This window comes from Leopardus geoffroyi, chromosome B1, assembly GCF_018350155.1.
Source record: "Leopardus geoffroyi isolate Oge1 chromosome B1, O.geoffroyi_Oge1_pat1.0, whole genome shotgun sequence".
NCBI lineage: Eukaryota > Metazoa > Chordata > Mammalia > Carnivora > Felidae > Leopardus > Leopardus geoffroyi.
This window is the reverse complement of record NC_059327.1, coordinates 82,770,202-82,793,195: the sequence shown is the minus strand read 5'-3', so window position 1 is coordinate 82,793,195 and position 22,994 is coordinate 82,770,202. Positions and strand designations below refer to the sequence as shown.

The following is a 22,994-nucleotide window of genomic DNA, read 5'->3' as shown; positions in this document are numbered from 1 at the left end:
CTCTAGAATACTGAAAGCCGGAACTTGTACTTACCCATTGAAGTGCATATTATGTTTTCTTAACATGTTTGTTAGTAAAGATGCCTATTATGTTATCAACCAAGAAAATTTGATTCTGAAAGCATTTTTATTATTTATTTATTTATTTATTTATTTTTTAATTTTTTTTTCGACGTTTGTTTATTTTTGGGACAGAGAGAGACAGAGCATGAACGGGGGAGGGGCAGAGAGAGAGGGAGACACAGAATCGGTAACAGGCTCCAGGCTCTGAGCCATCAGCCCAGAGCCTGACGCGGGGCTCGAACTCACGGACCGCGAGATCGTGACCTGGCTGAAGTCGGACGCTTAACCGACTGCGCCACCCAGGCGCCCCTGAAAGCATTTTTAAAGTTCAGTCCTTAGTCTAGCTCAGCTGAACTGAATTTCCAAGGTAATGCAAAATCACTATTTTTATAATGATGGACAATTTTAGTTCTAGACATCAAACACTTGCCAGGATTTCACAGATTTAAATCAGTTTGCTTAACAAAAGAGAAGCCAGTGTGCAGAGGTTCCTGACATTTTGTGTGTGTCATGGAAGCCCTTTGACAGCCTGGGGACCGTTCCTCAGACGATGTTTCTGAATGTACACAAGAAAATGATTGTAATTATGTAAAACTCAATTATATTAAAACACAGTTATCAGAATAGTAAACATTTGTCCTGAAGCTGCTATGGAAAACAGTTGGGTGGTTACTAAAAAAGCTAAGCATAGAATTAGCCCATGAGACCTATCAATTCCATTCTTAGATATATATACCCAAAGGAATGAAAATCAGGGACTAGAATAGACCCTCCTATGCTAGTGTCCATTATGACATTATTCACAACAGCCAAAAGGTGGATATGACCCAAGTATCTGTCAACAGGTGAATGGATAAGCAAAATGTAGTATATTTGGAGTATAATGGAATATTATTCAGCGATAAAAATGAAGTACTGAGGGACGCTTGGGTGGCTCAGTTGGTTAGGCATCTGACTCTTGATTTCAGTTCAGGTCACGATCTCATGGTTTGTGAGTTCAAGCCCTGCACCGGGCTGTCTGCTATCAGCACAGAGCCCACTTCAGATCCTCTGTTTCTCTCTCTCTTTTTGCCCCTTCCCGCCTCTCTCTCTCTCTCAGATAAACATTTTTTTTTTTTTAAATGAAGTACTGGTACATCTGATACTGATACATGAATGAACCTTTAAGACATCATGTTCAGTGAAATAAGCTAGACACAAAAGGACAAATATTGTATGATTCCACTTATGTGAAATATACAGAAAGACGAATTTATAGGGACAGAAAGTGGATTAGAAATTACAAGGGCTGGGGGAGAGGGGTTGGGGAATTACTGTGTAATGCTTGGAGCATTTCTGTTTGGGGTATATAAAAAATTTTGAAAATAGTGGTGATGGTTGTATGACACTGTGAATGCAATTAGTGCCACTGAATTATATATGTAAACTGGCTAAAACAGCAAATTTTATGCTACATATATGACTACAATTTAAAGAAAATTAATAATGTAGTATATCCAAACCCACTGAACTGTACACTTTAAATGGATAAATATGAATTATTATGGTACATGAATTATCTCTTAAGACTATTAAAACAATTTCCAATAGTAATTATCACCAAAATTTCAAAGTAGTGATGAATATAAAGGATACTTTGACATCTCTACAATTCCCATAATTTGATATTAAAATATCTGTTATTCCTATTGGTTGGTTACAAAGCCATAAGTTTTGCTGGTGGTATTATCATTTGTTACCTACCTGTATAATTGGGGGGAAAGCTGTATTTTAGGTGGAGGTTAGTAATTATAAAGATATTCTTTTTACTTTTTTTCATTCAAGTTCCTTGACCGTCTGAATTGTATCTACAGATCTCTTGGGTTAAGATCTACAGATTTATTTTACTGAAAATAAACTATGCAGGAGAAAAACTGGATTTGCCTTTAATGTCTTTAATTCATCTACGATTCATCTACGCACACAATTTTGGCCACGGAGACTCTGAAGCTAGGCAGCATTTATTAATTTAACAGAGCATGTAAGATCAAACTGCCTTTTTAAAAAAGGAAATGGGAAATCCATTACAGGTCTTCCCCCAAATAATCATTTAACTCCAGCAGCTCTATGCAGTCACTTAAAAAGACCAGAAAGTCATTGTCTCAAGAAACCCATTTTATTTTCTCCCAATGCTGTGCCAATTGATGCATATTCCATTTTTCTTTCATCACAGGAAGCAGAGACTACAGCCATTTTCAGGCTATCATAATCATTTCAGCTGAGAAACTCAGTTGGCTCTCCAGAGTGAAGATGCTTCCAGCTGTAACACAGCCAACTTTACCAAAGGGCCTGTCCTGAGCATGGCTTAGTGTTCACCTTGATGATTAAAGATGGGACGTCTAGCTTCTTGAAGCTCTTCATGTGAAGGAAACCTTTTACATGGCTGAGCTCAAAGGGATTCCATTTCTCTCCCTTCAGCAGGATTTTATTTTCTAGTGGATGTTTCTAATGTTCTTCGCTCTTTTTGCATGAACATCATCACACCTCAGTCTGTTTCAGAGAATGTTTAGTTCCAAAATAACAACTTGCATACCTTCCTCAGCACATTTGTTCGATGTAACTAAGGTCAGGTATTAAGAAAGTTGCTTATTATAAGATGGAGGGATTGCTTTAATAATGGTATTTTATTTTTGTCAAACACTTTGTCAAACACTTTTTAATACATACACCAAAGTATGTTCTGTTTTCTGAACACTATCTTAGAGAATGGAAAAGAATGCATAAGTAGGATTAAGAAATGTGAATAAAGTCATAGGTGAAGTATATTGCAGGGCTGGAAAAAAACCAAGAACCAGAGAAGAAGAGGAATATGACGAGCCTCCAGAACTAATTCTCTAAGTTGTGCAGAAGCAATTAAAAGCTAACAAGAAGGAAAGTGAGGACAGAAGGTGAAAGGAGAGGTAGAAAGAAGAAGAAAGTAAAAGCCAAAAAGCGGAATACTGAAGGCGTCACTTAACGATGATTTGGAAGCTCCAAGGCTCCCTCTGCTTATATCTGCAGAAGGGTACATTCCCACGTTCACTTTCTTAAACTCTTGTCACAAAAGAGTAGCAAAAGCCAAACATTCTACTTCCACACTCTATTTCTTTTTGTTGTTGTTGTTGTTTATTTATTTACCTTTGAGAGAGAGAGAGAGAGAGCATAAGCAGGGGAGGGGCAGAGAGAGAGGGAGACACAGAATCTGAAGCAGGCTCCAGGCTCTGAGCTGTCGGCACAGAGCCCAACGCAGGGCTCGAACCCACAAACCGCAAGATCATGACCTGAGCCGAAGTCGGAAGCCCAATCGGAAGTCGGAAGTCCAATCGACTGAGCCACCCAGGTGCTCCCAGGCTCTATTTCTAATAACACACCTAATGAACAAAACACTGTGATCCTTGATCATTTTATCAGTTAACCCCATACCCTAACGTTAGCTTGAGATTTCAAGAGGCTGACATCACATTGCTACTGGCTTCCTGGCTTTGTGCTACCGCTAGGACACAGCCTCTGGAAACCTGACCAGGTTAACACGAGGGATGTTTAGCATACTTAACCACATGGTCTCCTGCTAGTGAGGTCAGGGTTTGATATTCATTCTGCGCCTCTTACATAGGTTTTGTTTCTCTGACAGCTTCTCATATATTTAGGCTGAAAGGGCACAGATGGATATATGCATATTCATTCCCACTTTTTGCAAATTACTTTAGAAAAGTCTGAATCATTATCGTACATGGAGCCAAGCCAGTGTGTCTGTGGCCTGATAGCGAACGATGAGCAAAATGCCCAGCAGCCCAACTTATTTAAAGCTCTGTCAGAATGCAATCTGTAGATAATTTTTCTATTAAAAATATCGTCTTCAGTGACTCCAGTCATTCAAAACTGCAGATGAGTCATCTGACCTAAGCTGAAATAGTGACTTCTGATTTGTAAAAGTGGCAATGGCATCATTCTTTCATTTGTGCTTCTCGTCTTCCTCTCTCTGAAGGACTTGCCTTTATGCATGTGCAGTATATAAACATCAGCTTCCGAGTATTTGCCTACAATTTCTGCTTTAAATTAAATGTCTTCTGCATTCCAGAGCAACATGTAATTTCTGAACAAAGAGCAGATTGATACATTTAAGGATAATATTAATACTGACTTAATTTCATAAGAACTAGGATTTTGTGATTGTCTTATCCTTCCACATGTTCAAGTGCTAATAACATTAATACTAATAGTCATTTTACCCAATGTCACCAAGAGTTAGTTTTCCTATAAAATGGGGGGATAATACCTATCTCATGATGATACTGTGGAGATTAAATGAGAGGTAAGGAATTTAAATGTCGAGCACAATACCCGGGACAAGATAGACGTTCAATAAATGTTGAACCTGAATTTGAAACCAAACTACTTTACTTCATTATCAAGAAGATGGATACATGTTAACTAGCCATTCCAAGGAAGTCAAAATGTTTTTCTCAGTTTAGAGAGCTCTATGTGTCCATATATACCTCATAAACTAATATACATATGTGTATATACACATATGTGTATTTGTTTATAATTATCTATTTAGTAGGCACATGTGTTATGTCCATGGAATTTAATGCTAAAGTTGCCAAGTTTTATTTTATTTTACTTTTTAATGTTTATTTATTCATTTTGAGAGAGAAAGAGAGACAGAGAGACAGAGAGAGAGAGAGAGAGAGAGAGCGAGCTCATGCACATGAGTGGGGCAGGGGCGGAGAGAGAGGGAGAGAGAAGCCCAAGGAGGCTCCTTGCTGTCAGCACAGAGCCTAATGTAGGGCTTGAACTCATGACCCTGGAGATCAAGACCTGAGTGGAAATCAAGAGCTGGACACTTAACCAACTGAGCCACCGAGGCACCCCTGTCAAGTTTTATTTTAAATTCATCCCTGAAGTGATTATTTAAGAGCCTGTTTACATAACACAAGACAAAAACAGCTTTGCCTTTTTTTAAGCAATAAACTCTCTTTTCAAGCAATAAAATGTTTCTTAAATTGATGTATGTGGTAATGAGGATATTTAGCAACTGGAAAATGAAAAGCAAGCGATGCACAATAATGTGATCTAAAGGAGACACTCCCTGAATACAGTAGGTATTGACTTACTAGTAGAGAATGCTAAAAGAGCATCATTCATAAGATTTCTTAGCTTTCAAAAATGTTTTCTCCTTTCATTAATCATCCTTGTGAAGAGTGATTATTTTCTCATACCAGAGTTTTCCTAGGTTACTGCATGCTCAGCCTGGCTTTCAACTTTTATACATGGAATTGCATGGTTTAAAAAAGTAGATTACGGTAAAAAAATAAGCCTGTGTTTTATTTTATGGGGAGAAAACGATGAACAAAATGCTTTCATGCTCAAAGATAAAGTGACCAAAGCAATTTTTCTTTGAGATTATTTGCTGTTGATCATAAACTCTAAAATACATTTATTTTTTAATTTCAAAAATCTCTTTCCAAATTATCCATAATTATGATCGATATTATTTTTTAAATCACAACTATGACTAAGCATACAGTCTCTACAAATCATAAAATGAATTTGAGATTTGGTAGCTTTTTCATGAGTTTGTATTTATACTTTTGCTCAACCAATATGATTGGAGCACCTATTATATGCTAGGTATTGTCAGGAAGTCATTTCAACTCTAACACAGATTATGATCAGGATTATATGATTTGATTGAACACATCAATTTAATCAGCCAGATTATCTCCTCTTCTTCTTTACCTGGTACACACAGCCCAAACTACAATCCTAAACAACTCCCTTTTTACATAAAGATTAAAAAGCAGACAATAAGTAAATAAAATTTAAGTTATCTGCTATCTCCCAGACCTCTAGGACTTCAAAATTAATGGAAGGCATAGTTACAGCAAGAGGTATGTGTGTGTGCTAACTCTTTTGGACTATTTGAATATATTTTGTTTGTACACATATTATTTTTAGTTTAAAACAATATGGCTGAAAACATTAGCACTAGCAGAATAAAATGGAGAACTGAGAAAATCATCTGGAAATCATCTCACTTTCACCTCAACATCTGAAGAACTTTTATCTCAAATCCCCACTTAATTTTCTATGTGGAAACCAAGTAAAGAATTCTACTTGTTATTATTAAGTATATTTTAAAAAGTTGCTATGTTTATCAAGCATGGGCTAGCTGGTGTCACACAAAATAGGATGTGGGAATTATCTAGAATTATGAGGTTTAAAAGTATTCCCACACTGTGAATAAGGTGTAGTAGCCCAGCACCCGGCACTGACACACAATATTTTATAAAATGCTGTGACTTAGACTCCACTCTGCGTGTGACATGTAAATGGATGAGGTTGCCCTGTCTCTCTCGTTGTCACTGCATAGTGGTCCTCATGACCCCACTGACCAGTGAGCTAGAGATTAGCAAAACTTGTTTTTTTAATTTTTTTTTTTCAACGTTTATTTTATTTTTGGGACAGAGAGAGACAGAGCATGAACGGGGGAGGGGCAGAGAGAGAGGGAGACACAGAATCGGAAACAGGCTCCAGGCTCTGAGCCATCAGCCCAGAGCCTGACGCAGGGCTCGAACTCACTGACCGCGAGATCGTGACCTGGCTGAAGACGGACGCTTAACCGACTGCGCCACCCAGGCGCCCCAAAACTTGTTTTGACCTCTACTCAGAAGAGCGGTCCATCCTGGGCAGTTCACTGCACCTGCAGACTTCAGACTTCATTCTAAATTGGAGACTCGATCTTTGCAAGTTCAGCCATGACAGACCTTAAAAATACCAAAACTAGATACTCCTCCAAAGTCAGCCCTAGCAGAGCCAAGGAAGCAATAACTGACTGGGTATAAAACTTCAGGGATTTCTGGGAGCACTTCCCAGAAGCAAAGGCTTTCCTTTTTTTTTTTTTTTTCTTTGCTGACAATTAAAAAAAATTATTTTTTTAATGTTTATTTATTTTTGACAGAGAGAGAGACAGAGCATGAGCGGGGAAGGGGCAGAGAGAGAGAGACACACACACAGAATCCGAAACAGGCTCCAGGCTCTGAACTGTCAGCACAGAGCCCGACGCAGGGCTCAAACTCATAGAGAGATCATGACCTGACCTGAAGTGGGACGCTCAACTGACTGAGTCACCCAGGCGCCCCCGCTGACACTTTTTAACTTCTAAGGATTAATAGTTAATTTTGGAATAAACTGCTTTCACATTTTCTGTCTGAACTACATGTCTGTCTTGGTACTGTTGTGAGGAAAAGTTTTGCATGTCTGAAGCAACTGTGAATTTAGGGAAAAGCTAGAATGTTTTAGACATGTTTTAGACATGCTAATATCCAGGTTAAATCAGCATCTTTCATTGCTAAGAAAACGTATGCATTCACAAATGTAGGTCAAGAGTAAGTTCATAGTAGCACTGAAAATGAGAGAGCAAAAAATACTTTGGGTTACATAAACAGTTAATTAGGCTACAATACAGTCAAAAGTAAAATATTACATAGCTGTCTAAAACGAATAAAGCAGATAAGGTTGATCTGTTTTTACTAGTTCAATATATGTCTGGATATAATATAGACATACATTAAACACAGGAAGGCAAGTCTCAGAGCCAAGCATAGAAAATAATCTCCTCTGTGTAAATTAAAAAGGATATACATATATTTTCTGCTATGTGATTAATTTTCTTTTTGTAAGAAAACAGAAAGAACAATTCCTCCTTTGGGGAAAGGGATCAGGTATCAAGGTACAGTTTATTATTCTTTAACCATGTACATGCATTTATTTAAAAAAAAAATGTTTACAGCAAGTTATCTGGTGGAGGAATTATTGGCCATTTAAACATTTTAGACTATGTTAAAAATACCCATACAGTCAGGTATTTTTATGCAGAATTGAAGACTTAAAGCTTTCAGCAGGAAGTATAATTAGCAATGCTAAAAACAAGGCTTGAATAGGGTGCCATTAAGCTAGTTTTCATATTGTTCCTTACCATTCTCCCATTCACTGGATGCTCTTCCTAAAAATGACTCCATACTGAGTGTTGTGGAAAGATGTTGCCATTTCTAAAAGAATTAATTTGTAGCAAAATATCGCTGCAGGACAGTTAAACTACAGGTGTGGCCTCCAAACTGAGAGGAAATATGGCTGAGTTGACTGTCTAGACAGCGTGTAAGGTGATCTAAACAGAAGCACCTCTTCTCTCTTTCTATAAAGAATCAATGGCTTCGGTATAAAAGTGAAAAAATCAAATCAAATCACAAGTGACACAAAGGAAAGGTTACCTAGCATATTTCACAAAGGAAAGGGGATGACAAAGTTTTGCTTAGCACAGTATCATCACGTCCAACCCTCTAGCTACTTCGTACACTTTGTGGCTCTGAACTAATTCTTCCACAGATTGGTACTAAACATGGGACACTGGTGGTGAGCCTTTCCTGTCCCTCTAGCCGTCTGCCACATAGCCTCTGGACCTGCCTTGCTTATTATGGCTTGTCCAAGAGCTAACAGTTCATTTCTGGTCACGGTAGGAAGGGATAAAAGATATAAGCAGGTAGGATTCATGAAGGAAAGAGTCAGTGACAAGTGTAGACTGTTGATTCCTTCCCGCCTGAAAAGAATCCACCCTGATTCTCCTTTGTTTGGATTTTTGAATCCATTACATTATTAAGGGAGACATTTTTGAATTATTTATAAGCCAGAGTAACATGGTTAGCCATTTAAATCAATATTATTGAACGAAGTTGGTTGTGATGTATTCAAGTGTTCTTTTTTCTTAAATGGAAATTGCTTTTTTTTTTCCCCCTGATAATAGTGGCCACTGTAAGGCATTTACACAAGAAAATGTAAAGAAAAGTCAAAAGAAATAAAAACAACTTAAAATCCATCACTGCCATTACAAACCATTTTTAACATCTTGCTACATATACTTTAGACTTTTTGTTATGCACATACATATGGATGTATACGTGAAAATGTAATCATCCTTTACAACTTTACACACTGTTTTCTACTTTTCTTTATTTAAGAGTACATTATGAACCTCTTTCCATATTAAATTCAGGTTTATTATGACATCATCCTGAAGGCTGGCAAAATATTTCATAGTTTCACTGCAGTTATGCTTCTGCCATATTATAGTCACAGAAATACATGGAACATGTTGTCTCTTCTCTATATTGTCTCTTGGTTTCTCCTGAATTTGAATTCTGTAGCTGCTCATTTTTATCTATCCCTTCTGCATTCTGTAACTCTTTGCTTTTTACCCCCCGCTCTCTTCTTATTACTGTTTTTATTTAAAATGAAATTAGAATTGTTTGGGAAATAAGAGTAATTAGACTCCAGGAAAGGGCTTCTTCGAGTCAAGTGTGAAAATACTGGGCCATGGATTTTGATTGGACTACTCAGAGACATTTTCTGTCTTGCTCTTGAATTCACAGATGTGTTCTAGGGAGTTTAAAGTTCTAAATAAACAAGCATGATATTACCTTAAAAACAGGGGCAGACTCACTGGACTTATGGTTAGTTCTATCACTGGTCCTAAAAAAAATCATTGTTCACTACTTTATTTTCATAACTTGAAGAAGACAGTTCACCTAAACAGAAAACTGGTATTCATACGGACCATGAGGCAAGTATCAGGTCAAATGCAAATATCAAAATGCATAGTGTTAATCAAACTGGTTTTAGATGCTGAATAATTTAAGAGAAAATAAAGCAATTTGTTTCTGGTCTTAAGGACATATCTACAGTACATCGCCAAACTAAACCCATATAATCATTCAGTGTGGCTTATTAGAAAGAATGGACTTGATGTTTCTGATGGTTCCTTTGGTTGCATCATTTTAATTCTTCAAATCCATTCTTCATTGTAAAATTTGAGATGATACTTATATCTTACAGGTTATAGTAAGGATCAATTGAAATAACATCTGTAAAACACTTTGGAGAAATGTTAAGTGCTATATATATTAAGTTAATATTATTATATGGTAAGTGGAACAGATCTGTTCAGTGTTACATATAGTAGAGATATGCAAAATTTCAAGACAAATCTATAAATATAATGACTTAAGAAGGAATACAAATGCACTTGACAGTATGCTTAACTGGTATAGTTCAGAGCTTTATAAATCTAAAATGTATTCTCTATTTCACCAGTGACTTTCATGAGAACCTTGAACATAATGAAGTTTACCACCAATGTTATAAAAAAGACTGAGATCTTAAGCCGCAATGGCCTTAGTCTTGGTTACTGAAAATTGATGAGGCAGCAACTGATGCAACACACAAACCAGGTACATCGACAAAAATTTCCATGTGAATTCCCAGTTCAGCTCTGTATACAAGTATAGGTATGCTCATAACTATTTGAGAGGAAAGAAGAAACGTATCCTATTACGTTTATGGCATGTGCGACTTCATTTAACTACAGCAGAACAAAAAGAAAAAGGCACAATTGATACAGGAAACAGGATGTGGATAGGCAAGCTATTCCTTTGTGCAGAGGCTGACCAAGCACGGGCAAAACCTGTACAGTGGATTTGAGTTACTTCCTCTTCTTCCTTTGTCTCCTTAGCGGACTTCTAACAAATATGGAATCAGTTTATGAGTGGGCAGAGAAAAGAATGAGAAACCAAGAGTTCCAGGCAGTACCCCAATAAGATAACTCACCATAATAGTTTAAAGTTGACCTTTTTAAATAATCAACTGATTCAATTATAGAGTTTCAGGAATAAATTGTTAAACTTCTTTTTATCTAAAAGAAGGGAAATAAAAATTTGGTATCTCGGCTAAAAGTTCTAAAGGTAATAACATCTACTGTGTGTTTGCTTTGTGCCAGGCACTCTTCAATGCCTTGTGTGGGTTGTTTCTTTAGTACTTGTAGTACTTAGAATGATGACCCTGTAAAGACGTCCGCTGCTTAATTCCCAGAACCCATACGTATGTTTTATTACAGGGCAAGAGGGACTCTGCAGATGTGATTAAAGATTCTGCGATGGGGAGAGTATCCTGGATTATCCAGGTAAGCCCAATGTAGTCACAAGGGTTCTTGTAGTGAAAGAGGGAGGGAGGAGAGTGGTGCCTTAGTAAAGCAACATGAGAAAGACTTGGACACTTATGGCTTTTAACATGGAATGGGACATTTTCTAAAGCTGGAAAGGCAAGGACATGGGTTCTCCCCTAGGGTGTTCGTAAAGAAAGGCAGTCTTGTCTAAACCTTGATTTTAGCACAGTAAGAACCATTTTGGACTTCTGACAGACAGACTTGCAAGTCTGTGTTGTTCTAAGCCACTAAATTTGTGGTAATTCACTATAGCAGCAATAGGAAACCAATAAAATCTTCATAATAATCCTATGAGATACACACTATGATTGTCTCCAATTCACAGATGAGCAAATGAAAGCACAGTTCCTCAAAGATACACAACCACTAAACGGTGGGACTGGGGTTTGAGTGCAGGGAGCCTGGTTTCAGAGCCTATGAACTGGAAGCCTTCCTGCTGTCAAGCTTTGGGGTTTTAATAAATTGCAGCTCTAGAGTCATACTGACAATGCTTTCACCTTTAAGACCCTGAGCTCACCTGAGGATGTGCCAAATGCACAGTCCTAGAGGTAGGGCACAGTCTTCTTTTAATGCCTCCAAAGTCGGTACCACCACCACCACCACCACCAACAACAAATTCTATTTCAGCCCATTGGTAAGAAAATGTATCCCTAGAAGTGTGTCCAATTCCAAAAGCTTAAATAACTGGAAGGACTATACACTGTCAAGCTATATGCTGTCCCATTCTATTTGGGAAATATTTTAAAAATTGGGATATTTTTAAAGAAAAGATGAAGCTGGCTATTGTAGAGAAATAAATTTATACAATTTAAAAATACCTGGTACAAAAATGTTTAAGTGGGTCCTTTAGCGATTGTAAACGATTCCAAGAATTCTAAAAATGGCAACATGGATCTCAGCTCTGTGTATGGCACTCAGGACACAATAAAAAAATCCAGGGAACAAATACATGCATAAATATTTTTTAAAAGGTCACTTATTCATTTTGAGAGGGAGAGAGAGAGAAAGCATGTGCAAAAGAGGTAAGGAGTAGGGGAGGAGGGGCAGAAAGAGAGAAGAGAGAAAGAATCTCAAGCAGGCTCTGTGTCGTTCTCAGCACACAGAGCCCTATGCGGGGCTCAATCTCATGAACCGTGAGATCGTGACCTGCACTGAAATCAGGAGTTGGACACTTATTCGACTGAACCACCCAGGTGCCCCAAATAAATGCATAAATATTTAATCGGCATATGGACATACATATGTGTTTTAAGATCCAACCATGAGTAAATGTATCTGCAAATGTTTTAGAGTCTTGATTATTCTTATCACTTTAATTTGCTAGGGGCTCCTTTGTTAGGTGAAGAAGTGCTATCTTTGCCTTATTCTCTGACTTCTGTTCATGATTTTATCTTCCTGAACAGAGGTGGTATAGCAATAGTGGTTAAGAACCTTGGCTTTGAAACCTGCAACACCTGAGTTTGATTCTAGTTCACCTTCTTATTACCTGTATGGCATGAGTCCAGTTAGTCAACCTTGGTGCCTTCATTTTCAAATGGGCATCGTAACATTTACCTCTTATTTTATAGTAAAAACCCAAAGTCGTAATGTGTATAAGCATTGTCTGGCCCATAGGAAGTACATATTCAAAATAGTCGCAATATAAAATTCACACTTATCAACACAGACTGACTCTGTTTCTGATGTTGCCCAGAAAGCATAGTGTCCAAGTCAGATATATATCTTTTTAGAATATCATCCCACTCAAAATCAGAAGAATAGTCACTATAAATCATTTGGGTCTCAAAGGCACTTTACATTAGTGAATCAGTTTAGAAGACTTAAATTCATCTTCATCTTTTTAGGGACTTTCATCCTTGGGAACCTGGGGAATGAAGGAAAGCTCTGTTTTTAAACTTCATGTGAAGGGTTCCTCGGTGGCTCAGTTGATTGAGCATCTGTCTTCTGCTCAGGTTATGATCTCACAGTTTGTGAGTTCCAGCCCCATATCGGGCTTCCTGCTGTCAGGGCAGAGCCTGCTTTGGATCCTCTGTCCTCCTCCTCTCTGGCCTCCCCCCATTTGTTCACACACACACTCTGTCTCTCTCTCTCTCCAAATTAAATAAACATTTAAACTTTAAGTGAGAAGATTGAGAGGAAGGGCTAGTGGTTTCCACTATAGTTAGTCTCATTAGAAGTGGAGAAGGTAGGGGCGCCTGGGTGGCGCAGTCGGTTAAGCGTCCGACTTCAGCCAGGTCACGATCTCGCGGTCCGTGAGTTCGAGCCCCGCGTCAGGCTCTGGGCTGATGGCTCAGAGCCTGGAGCCTGTTTCCGATTCTGTGTCTCCCTCTCTCTCTGCCCCTCCCCTGTTCATGCTCTGTCTTTCTCTGTCCCAAAAATAAATAAACGTTGAAAAAAAAAAAAAAAAAGAAGTGGAGAAGGTAACTCATTATTAATGAGCATCTACTCTGTGCCAAAGGCTTACATATATTATCTCACTTAATCCTCTTGGCAGCCCTCTGGAAGTTGTATGAAGACTGCCATTTTACAGATGAGTGACATGAACCACAGAGAGGACAAGGTAACTTCTTCAAGGTCACATGGGGTCAGTTGGGATTCAAGCTCAGTATACCATATGGCCTTCATGTAGGTCTGCTTTCCAAACAGTCTTGAATGGTTACACAAGACTGAGGAAGAAAATGCATGTTACTTACTGGGAATGAGTAATGATTTATACTGAGAGAAGTTATTGAGTGGCAAGCAGCACACGGACATAATTTTTGCAATTATCGTGTTATACTGCAAAATAATTTTTCACTGACAACATAGTCAGCATATTCCTAGCTGTGTAAAGAGAGTGCCTGTTGTTAGCTAGTTGCTTCCCATTGCGCTACTTTGAAGACAGAGTAAACCAATATAGGTGCAGCACACAGGCGATTTTTTAAGCAAGTTTTCCTCTATGCCAGTCAATATATTTTTCACTGCATCCAGGAAGATTACAATTCTGAGAAGGAGCCACTGAGATTCAGTTCTGGAGCTGAAAATCCTAACAAAATCTAAGGGTGGATTTTCTAATGTGTTCCAGAATGATAGAAGCCACCAGTCAGATTCTCAGAACCTCCTGAAGAAAAGATTTACCTGCTTAAGGGATGTCATATGTAATCTAGGTCAGGTAAAATACTTCATATCTCATTATTGAAATTCCTCATTGCTTCGCCTTCCAAAAAACATTTGTCAAGGACCATTTGACATGGGATCACAAATAAAGCAAAAAGAATTCATTTGTTTGTATTATGACATATAGTGATTGTGATTACTATGCAAATGATTTCGTTTTTTTTCAATTTCATATTGCTTTTAAATAACCAAGACTCCCTTTTAAGGTTTCAATACTGACTTACCATTGTCTTCAACAGAGAAGTAGAAGAGGTCCTTTGTTGCTTTGCTGCCTTCATTCAACACATAGCAGATCCTGCTCTCATCAATGTCAGCTGATGAAAGAGCAAGTTTCACTCATCATAATGGCACAACAGAAAATGAGGATGTTAAGAACGTCAACATTTTGGGGCGCCGGAGTGGCTCAGTTGGTTAAGTGAACGACTCTTGATTTCGGGCTCAGGTCATGACTTCATGGTTTGTGAGATCCAGCCCTGTGATGGGCTCTGCACTGGCAGAGCACCGTCTGCCTGGGATTCTCTTTCTCACTCTGTTCCTCCCCTGCTTGCTTTCTCTCTGTCTGTCTCTCTCTCTCTCAAAAATGAATAAGTAAACTTAAAAAAAAAAAGTCAATATTTTAAGGCATGAAAATACTATAATAAAGAAATTTTAAAATGATGAAATGAACACAAATCTAACTTTAAAAACGATTAAGTGAACATGAATCCAAATTGTTCTTAACGTTATACCAGCAAAAATAGAACTTAGTTTAAAATTTTGTTACTGGGCTATGTGTGTGAACTTTAGGATAATACCCTCCAAAAAGGACATTCTAGATGTGCATGCTTCACAACATCTGGGCCCTCTATGGAGAGGTGAGTCCATCTGGTTTTAGGTCTTCTGCAAAAGCATGGAGCTTGGCCTGATGGCAGTTATTCATTAACTATTTGTCAAAATGAATTTAAACAAGAACAATGGCTGCATTCTAAGGAAAAAGAAAATGAGAATCAAATCATGACTTTTTATTATTACCTATTCTCTTGGATTTTTAAGAATTTGTCCCTTGGGTCTATTATTGTGTTTTTGTATTGGTAGTTACTAGTATTTTAAAGACAGTTTGCATTTTGGGGGTATTTATTTATAAAGATAATTCTTATAGGGTGCCTGGGCGGCTCACTCGACTGACTCTTGGTTTTGGCTCGGGTCATGATCTCACAGTTCCTGAGTTTGAGCCCCCTAATCAGGCTCCGTGCTGGTAGTGCGGAGCCTGCTTGGGATTCTCTATCTCTCTTCTCTCTCTTGTAAAACCATATATGATTTCATTGGCTTTAGAGACAATTCTGAAAATGTAACTAAACTATTTTTTATTTTCATTTTAAAGTTTTATTTATTTGAGAGGAAGGGAAGGACAGAGGGAGAGGGAGAGAAAGAGAGAGAGAGCGAGGGAGAAAATGAGCAGTTAAGGGACAGAGAGGGAAAATCCCAAGCAGGCCTCACCCTCAGCACGAGCTCAACACAGGGCTCAATCCCACGGCTGTGAGATCACAACCTGAGCCCATATCAAGAATCAGATGCTTGGCCTAGCCACCCAGGTACTCTGATAATTAAATTATTTTTTAAACAGCCTTCATAAGTTTTACTCTAAGACTGCATTTAGGTTTAAATGTATCGTATGTAGAAAATTCCTTTAATCTCTTCACATCTCATGCACACAGAGCTGCATGAAAAAGTGTTAAGACAATGTAAAGGGCTACCAAAGAGACCAGGTGTCACATTGCCTGGGAGAACAGAGGAACCTGCCTCAAGTTCACCATTAGTAGTAACAACAAATATATTTAGAAAGAAAAAATCCTTCAAACATATCCTTCCGCATTTAGGGAAATTTAGTTCTATGCTTTTTTTTTTTAGATGCAGAAATTACTTGAAAATTATTTGAACACAATAAAATGCGCAGTGTAGTATTTGTCTCTAAAGTCTAAATATAAAATATCATCTTCAGAAAACTAAACTTACTAATGAACTATGAAAACAATTCCTAGGTATGCTTCTTTACTTAAAATTTGAAATTCAATGGATATTTTCAAAATTAATGTAATCATATCTTATGATGATATTTTTCAGAAGCTGTCCACCTGTGTTCTGTAATTTTAAGGCATAACTAAAAGCCTTACTAGCTGTCCAAGGGTTCCTGTTAAGTGGGCATTCTGAGGAAATAGCTGAAGAAAGACTACTTGCCTTTTTTTGTTATCTGAATAATCTCGCATTCCATTGTATTTCATCAGAATCAGAATTTTTCTGCAAATGCAGAGCTTGGGACAATTTTAAACAGAACTGGGAGATCTAATCTGCTCAAGGAGAGGGACAGAGGCATCGGGGACATTGTTTACTAACCTTGTGTAAACACTCGCGTACTCTTGTTCCCAAGGCCAGTGTTGATAATGAAGCCATGCTCTGGTCCTCTGGTCACTTTATACTTCAGGAGCCCATGGACACTGTTCTGATCCTCTGTCCTCAGAGACCTGCTGGTAATCAAGAAGCTCATGTGTCCAGTGTGAAGGCGCTTCAAGGCCGATGCACCTCTGTTAATGGCAATCTGCGGGAGTCTGTTATCTAGGGAACTTATGTGGATCCTCATTACCTGAGGTTTGTGTGTCTCTAGGACAGTGTCTGGGAAGACATAGAAGTCAGCATGAGTGCCATCTGTCACAGTCAAAGAGAAACAGTCTTCAGTCGCCTCACTGCCGTCATGCCAGTAGCTAATCAGGTTGTCATTCAGGTCTCGCTTGGTGAAGGTGGTCACAGGATGGTGGCCATTATACAAAATCCTGCCATGTATGGGGAGCTGGGTGATAGTAAAGAGGAGAAGATCATCTGGAGTATCCTTATCTTCCGCTGTTAACTCAAAGGGAGTGATCTGTTTGCTTTCCCCTTCTTGCAGCATTAGTTTGTGGATGGTCAAGATAGGTTTCTTATCATCCACATCTATGATGTAGATCCTGAAGGTTCGGAACACAGGGTTGTGTCCATCAGTCACTTGAAACTCAAAGCTGTCCGTCTTTATCTCATCATTTGAAGTGTGGACATAGCATATTTTGTTGCTAGCCAACTGTAGCTGAGTGAAAGAGGCAATGGGCTTCCCAGAGTGGTCAGAGCTCTCCAAGTGCCCGAGGCTAGGAGCCCGTGTGACTCTGAAGTGAAGCTGTTCATTAGGGCTGTTGATGTCGCTGGTGCTAAGCAGATTGGTGGTAAGGGTCACTCTGCCACCTTCTGTCAGGGTAATCCCTTTGCTAACCACCTCAGGTGAGACTCTGTCTAAACTGCCAACAGTGATGTAGAAGGAGCGGTCTATCAAAGGGTTAATCCCATCAGTCACATCAAATTTGACAATGTCAAGAACTCCTTCTTGGCCTGTGTGAGTGTAACAGATGAGGCCTCTGTTAATCTCATCCTGGGTAAAGTTCATCCCAAGGGTGAGGTTGTTCCTCACCTCCCCTCTGGGTTTTCTCAATCGCTGTAGAAGCCCTTGTTGAGGCCCTGAACGGAGGACAAAACTGAGGCTCTTCTCATCAGAGTCAAGATCTGTGGCTTTGAGGACCCAATTTGTAATGACCTTAGTGTGTCTGGTCTCTACTTCCAGCCCATCATTAATGGTCAGCTGAGGGGTTTCATCATCCACTAGGATCACCACAATGGGTACCTTCCTGTGGGTAACGTGCTTGCCGTCACTCAGCCAGACCTCAAAACTGTCCTCTGTGGTCTCGGAGTCATCATGCTCATACACAATGGTGGAGGCCTCCTGGATCTCCTGTAAGGTAAAACTGTGGATGGGCTGGCTGCCTGTGGCCAGCTGCTGTACGATTCGTCCATGCTGAGGGAGGGCCGTGAGCTGAAAGCGAAGCTCATTCTGTGGCAAGTCAGCATCTGCTCCATTGAGCAGTGGGGTGTCTATGACCAGGCTCATCCCCTCTAATACCACAAACTCACCAGCAAAAAGTTCAGGCTGCTCGTCATTGGTGGGTAAAATGATTATGGGGAAGACAACATTTGGGGAGAAGTTGATGCCATCAGAACAATAAAAGGTGAATTGATCTTTTTGTGGCTCTACCCCCTTGTGAATACTCTGTACATAATTGATATGCCTCACCTGGACATCACTGATGGAGAAAGCACTGATGGGGCTACCAGCCCGTGATTCTTTTGAGCCAGGAGCTGGTGCAATGTTTTCCAGGTAGCCAGAGGCTGGCTGACTGGTCACTGTGCATAGGATTTCATCTTGGGGTGTGTCCACATCTTCAATACTGAGATGTTGTAAGGTCAAGGGACTCTTCCCACCTTCATCAACAATATAAGACTCTGCCACTGAGACTTTGGGTGCCACATTGTCCACAGGCAGCACAACCACTTGCACCTGTACTCTTTCCACTATGCTGTTCCCCACCAACCACTGATAAGAACCCTTGGAGAGGGTGAGGCTGAAGGCATCATGTTGTTTCTGGAAACCAACTTCACCCCCAGTGTGGACATAGACTACTGCCCCACTGATGAGGTCCTCTTGGGTGAATCGTTCTGCAGGTAAACCATGCACGAGAATAGTACCCAATTTTGGGCTATCTTCCAAAATGAAAGACAACATCAAGTCATCTGTGCCCTTCTTTTTGCCATGTATGATGCCCGTGGTGATCTCAGCGGCTCTGTTCTCTAGTACATCAATGGAAACATCTAATAATGGACCACCTGTAATAGAGATCCTGGGAGTTTTGTCAGCTGTAGTGGGATGCACAGAAATCTGGATGGTGATGGGTATGCGGTGAACCCCGTCACTTACCTCCAGATGGAAGGTGTCATTGGTAGTCTGGTCTCTGCTGTGCTGGTAAGAGACACTCCCATTAATTACATCAGCTTGCATGAAAAGCTCTCCTGGGGTCATATGTTTGTTTAAGTAGTACAAGTGTCCATGTTGGGGACCCCAGACTAATATGAAGACAATCTGGTCAACGTCTGTGTCAGGATCTATGACACCCAGTTCATTCCTGCTGAGGATAAAACTTTCTCCCTCTAAGACAGTAAAGCCTCTGTTGGTGACTTTGGGAGGCTGATTGTCCACAGGCTTTAGGAATAACGTGAATGTGCCAGGCACACTATTGCCTGCAGCATCCTCCACTCGGTAGGTGAACTGCACAACCCGTCGTGCGACACCCAGCATCTTCTGTGGGGGCTGATAGGCAACTTGGTGCAGATTTACCTGGGCCTGGGTGAAGTGCATGATGGGCATGTCTGGCGAATCAGTGAGGACAATTTCTCCAGCCAGGACTTGGTGGTTGTCATCTGTGTCAGTTGGGGGTGTCAGCAGGGTGTACCACAGGTTCTGGTCATCTGAGTCCTCATCAGTATATTGGAGGAATTTCTTCTGGAAGTGAGTGAGTTGGTATTGTTGCACAGTCATTTCTAGAGTAGTTCCTGGAAATAGTTCCGGACTCTTCAGATCCACTGGTTGGACCCTGACAGTGAAGAAGTGTTGGTTGGATAGATTGGGTGGCTCATGGTCATCCTGTACACGGAAAGTCAGCCGGGCCACTACAGGTTGAGGGCTATGGGGTCCAAGATAGCGGTAGAAGAGTTTCCCTCCCATTATGTCTTGCTGAAGCCATTCAGTCACCACCTTCTCATAAAGTCCTTCTCTTTCCACATAAGACCAGTCCTCATCTTCAGGGGACTGAGGTGGTTCAGTCTGCCGCAGCAGCATCTCCCCCTGGTACTGACTGGAGTAGGAGGAACCAGGGGCTAGATCCCGCCCTCCCTCTTCCTTTTTCCCTTCCAGAGGCTGGTCCTCCAGCACAAAGTGGATGGTTGAGTCCTCAGAGTCAATATCAGTAGCACTCAGGACAAAGGGGGAAATCTGGACCACATGTCCTTCTGTAACAGAGAGCCCGGTGTTGGCCTTGACCTTTGGTGGTTCATCATCCACAGGTATGATGGTGACGGGGAAGAGGAATTCCACCTGGTGGTGTCCATCCTCCATCCGGAAGATGATGTTGTCACTGTAGGTGTTGCTGCCATCATGCTGGTAAACCACTCGCCCTGCTGCCAGGTCCACCGGTGTGAAATGCTTGCACCCAGCAGGTGCCCCAAGCACCATCAGCTGCCCATGTCTTAAGCCCCTAACTGCAGTTACTGTCACTTCTTCCAGGTTATCGTTATCACTGATCTGAAGGCTGTGGGTGCTGGACAGGGGCTTGGACTGACCTTCAAATAGCAGCAGTCCCCGGTTATATCTAGCCACTGGGGCCAGAGTGTTCGCGGGCTTCATTATCACCATGAAGGCAAAGGGGTCTGAGGTGGCACCGTCTCCATCCACCACCTCCAGCTCCAACTGGAAGAGCTGCTCTGAATCCAATTTCTTTGTAGGGGGCTGATAGGCAATTTTCAGTTCCCGAAGCTCCCGCTGGGTGAAGAAGGAGACTGGAAGGCCCAGGGGGTCGTCAGTGCTGACCACGTACCCCTCGTGCCCTCGTGTGGTGGTGGGGGCATTGAGAATGTTGAAGACCAGGTCATCAGGGTCAGACTCCGTGTCTTCCGCAGCCAGTGCGTCAGGGGTCAGGGCTGTCAGCAAGAACTGACTGACCTCCATCATCATCAGGGCCACAAAACTGGGCCGAGGTGCGGTGTTCTCTACTCCGTCGCGGATGTTCACCAGCAGCTGGAAATGCTCACGGAGCAGCACCTCGGCTGACCCCGCGCCTCTGTCTTCTGGCCCTAGCAGCTCCGCCATAAAGGGCACATAGTCCCGACTGGGCGACAGGGTGGTGGCAGTATGCTGGTAGCGCACCCCAGCTCTGACAAAAGCCTCACAGTCGACGCCCTTGCCCCTGGGGAGAGGGGCCCCCATGGCGTCCACCAAACGCCCATACTTGGGCAGTGGGCCGCCCTGGGGAGGAAGAAGGGTGAGCCGGCACCTGCTGGGGGCAGAGCCTGCGGACGCCAGGGACGCAAAGTCCAGCACTCTCTTGTCGATGGCGTGGCTCCAGCCCCGCAGCTTCTCCACCGCCAAAGGCCTGTTGCGCATCACAAGCTCCGGCTGGGGAAACACCACGTCCACAGCCAGTGTGAAGGGCAGTGCTAGCGTGTAAGTCGGGGCGTCGTAGCGCAGCTGCAGCCGCACCCGAGCGCGCCCGGGGCTTCGGGAGCCGAAGTGGGTGTACTGGACCTGGCGGGGTCCGAAGGCGCAGGGGAAGCGGCCTGGGGAGAGCGCGCCGTGGCTCAGCGGCAGGGCTTCCAGCACCGTCACCTCGCACCAGTCCCCCGGCTGCACTCGAATCACCAGGTCCCGGAGCGGGTCGAGCCAAAGCGAGCGGCCCACAGGAACCCGGAGTCCGGGGTTGGCGATCAGGACGCTAGGGCCGTCGGGGCTACTGAGACCCGGTGCGCCCCAGGTGGGCCAGTAGAGCGCAGGGTGGGCTTCAGTCCCAGGCGAGGGCACCTGTCCATGTAGCACGGGGCAGCTCAGGAGCACGTAGGCGAGCGCCGCGACAAGCTGCCGGGGCGTCCCAGCGGGGCGCCGAGAAGTCCCAGCCATGGGACCTCGGCGCTGGAATGTCCCGGAGACTGCCCAGTCCGAAGAGGGCCGGCTCAGCTGCAGGTGCAGGCTGGGGAGGGAGTGGCTGCTGTCCAGTCGGGAGCCGAGGCGCGGACTCAGCAAGAGCCGGTGACCGTGCTTCGGCTGTGGCAGGTAAAGGCTGCGGGGAGAAGGGGCTCTGCCCACCTTCTGCCCTGCTTGAGTCCCAAGTCTCTCCTCGCCTGGTTCCCGGGACCGCTGGATTTGTCCCAACGCCCCGACACCTATGCCGGAGTTCGCCCCTCCTCTCCTTTGTGCCTTTAACCTGGCTACCTTACTGACCTTCTTGCCCGGAGGGGTAGTCGGCCACCGCGCAGCCCCGGCTGCCTGCTTCAAACCAGCTGGTCGGGATGTTCTCCCCGGACGCCTCAAAGAGATTGTCCTTTAGGACTGGGAGAGTGACAGCGACTGTACCGGGTCAGTTCTGCGCGTGGAAGACACAGCGCTCCCGCGGTCCGTTCACCCAGGCAACCGTGTTTCTGATGGGGGGGAGCGCCACCATACCTCTTCCTTACCGCTGACAGGCGTGCATTTTCTAGCCGAAATTGAGTCTCACTTCGGACATAAAAGAAGCTAGTGGGAGCTATTTTGCAAACAGGATTTTCTAGCTGCCTGTCTGATGAAGCTGCTTATTCCAGATCTTGTAATTCGGTGCTTCCAAAATAACCCTGGCATTTTTCTTCTGCTCACTTCTTGAGGAACAAGATGCGCATCCAGGCAGGCGAACTCGAATAGCTTTTAAAATTGGTTTCTAGTCAGTGGGTCTCACATACCACAACGGGGGCGCAGGTTGGCTGCCTTCGTTTTTTTTAGAATGTGGTTTCCAAATCTGATCAACAGTGACTCCCTCTGAGTTTATTAGACATGCTGTTTCCTAAGTACTTTCTTTATAGAAAAATATAATAGTAGCCAGAGGCGAGAATGTCAAGAGAAACAGCAGAATACCCCAGGCCCTTGGATCGATTTCTGTGAATTAATCTATTTAACACTTGGAATGCCATCAGGCTCTTTCTTTCTGGCTTTTAGTTAAGGATGCTTGCCTTCCGTGGGTGTAGTGTTAGTTACTTAGCTTCCCATCCTTGTTTTTAAAAAAATATTAGAGGTGTCCTT

The 22,994-nt window shown here is 42.1% G+C and overlaps 1 protein-coding gene across 1 annotated transcript in view; it reads right to left on the bottom strand.

Moving 5' to 3' along the window:
- The window catches only part of FREM3 (FRAS1 related extracellular matrix 3), a 99,356-nt gene extending 76,780 nt beyond the window's left edge, over positions 1-22,576 (bottom strand). The window contains exons 1-2 of the mRNA XM_045466678.1: positions 16,664-22,576; positions 14,518-14,607 (exon numbers count right to left, since the gene is read on the bottom strand). Coding sequence (XP_045322634.1) covers positions 14,518-14,607; positions 16,664-21,845 — 5,272 coding nt within the window. The 5' untranslated portion in view covers positions 21,846-22,576. The remainder of the gene's footprint in view (positions 1-14,517; positions 14,608-16,663) is intronic.
- Positions 22,577-22,994: the final 418 nt, after the last annotated feature.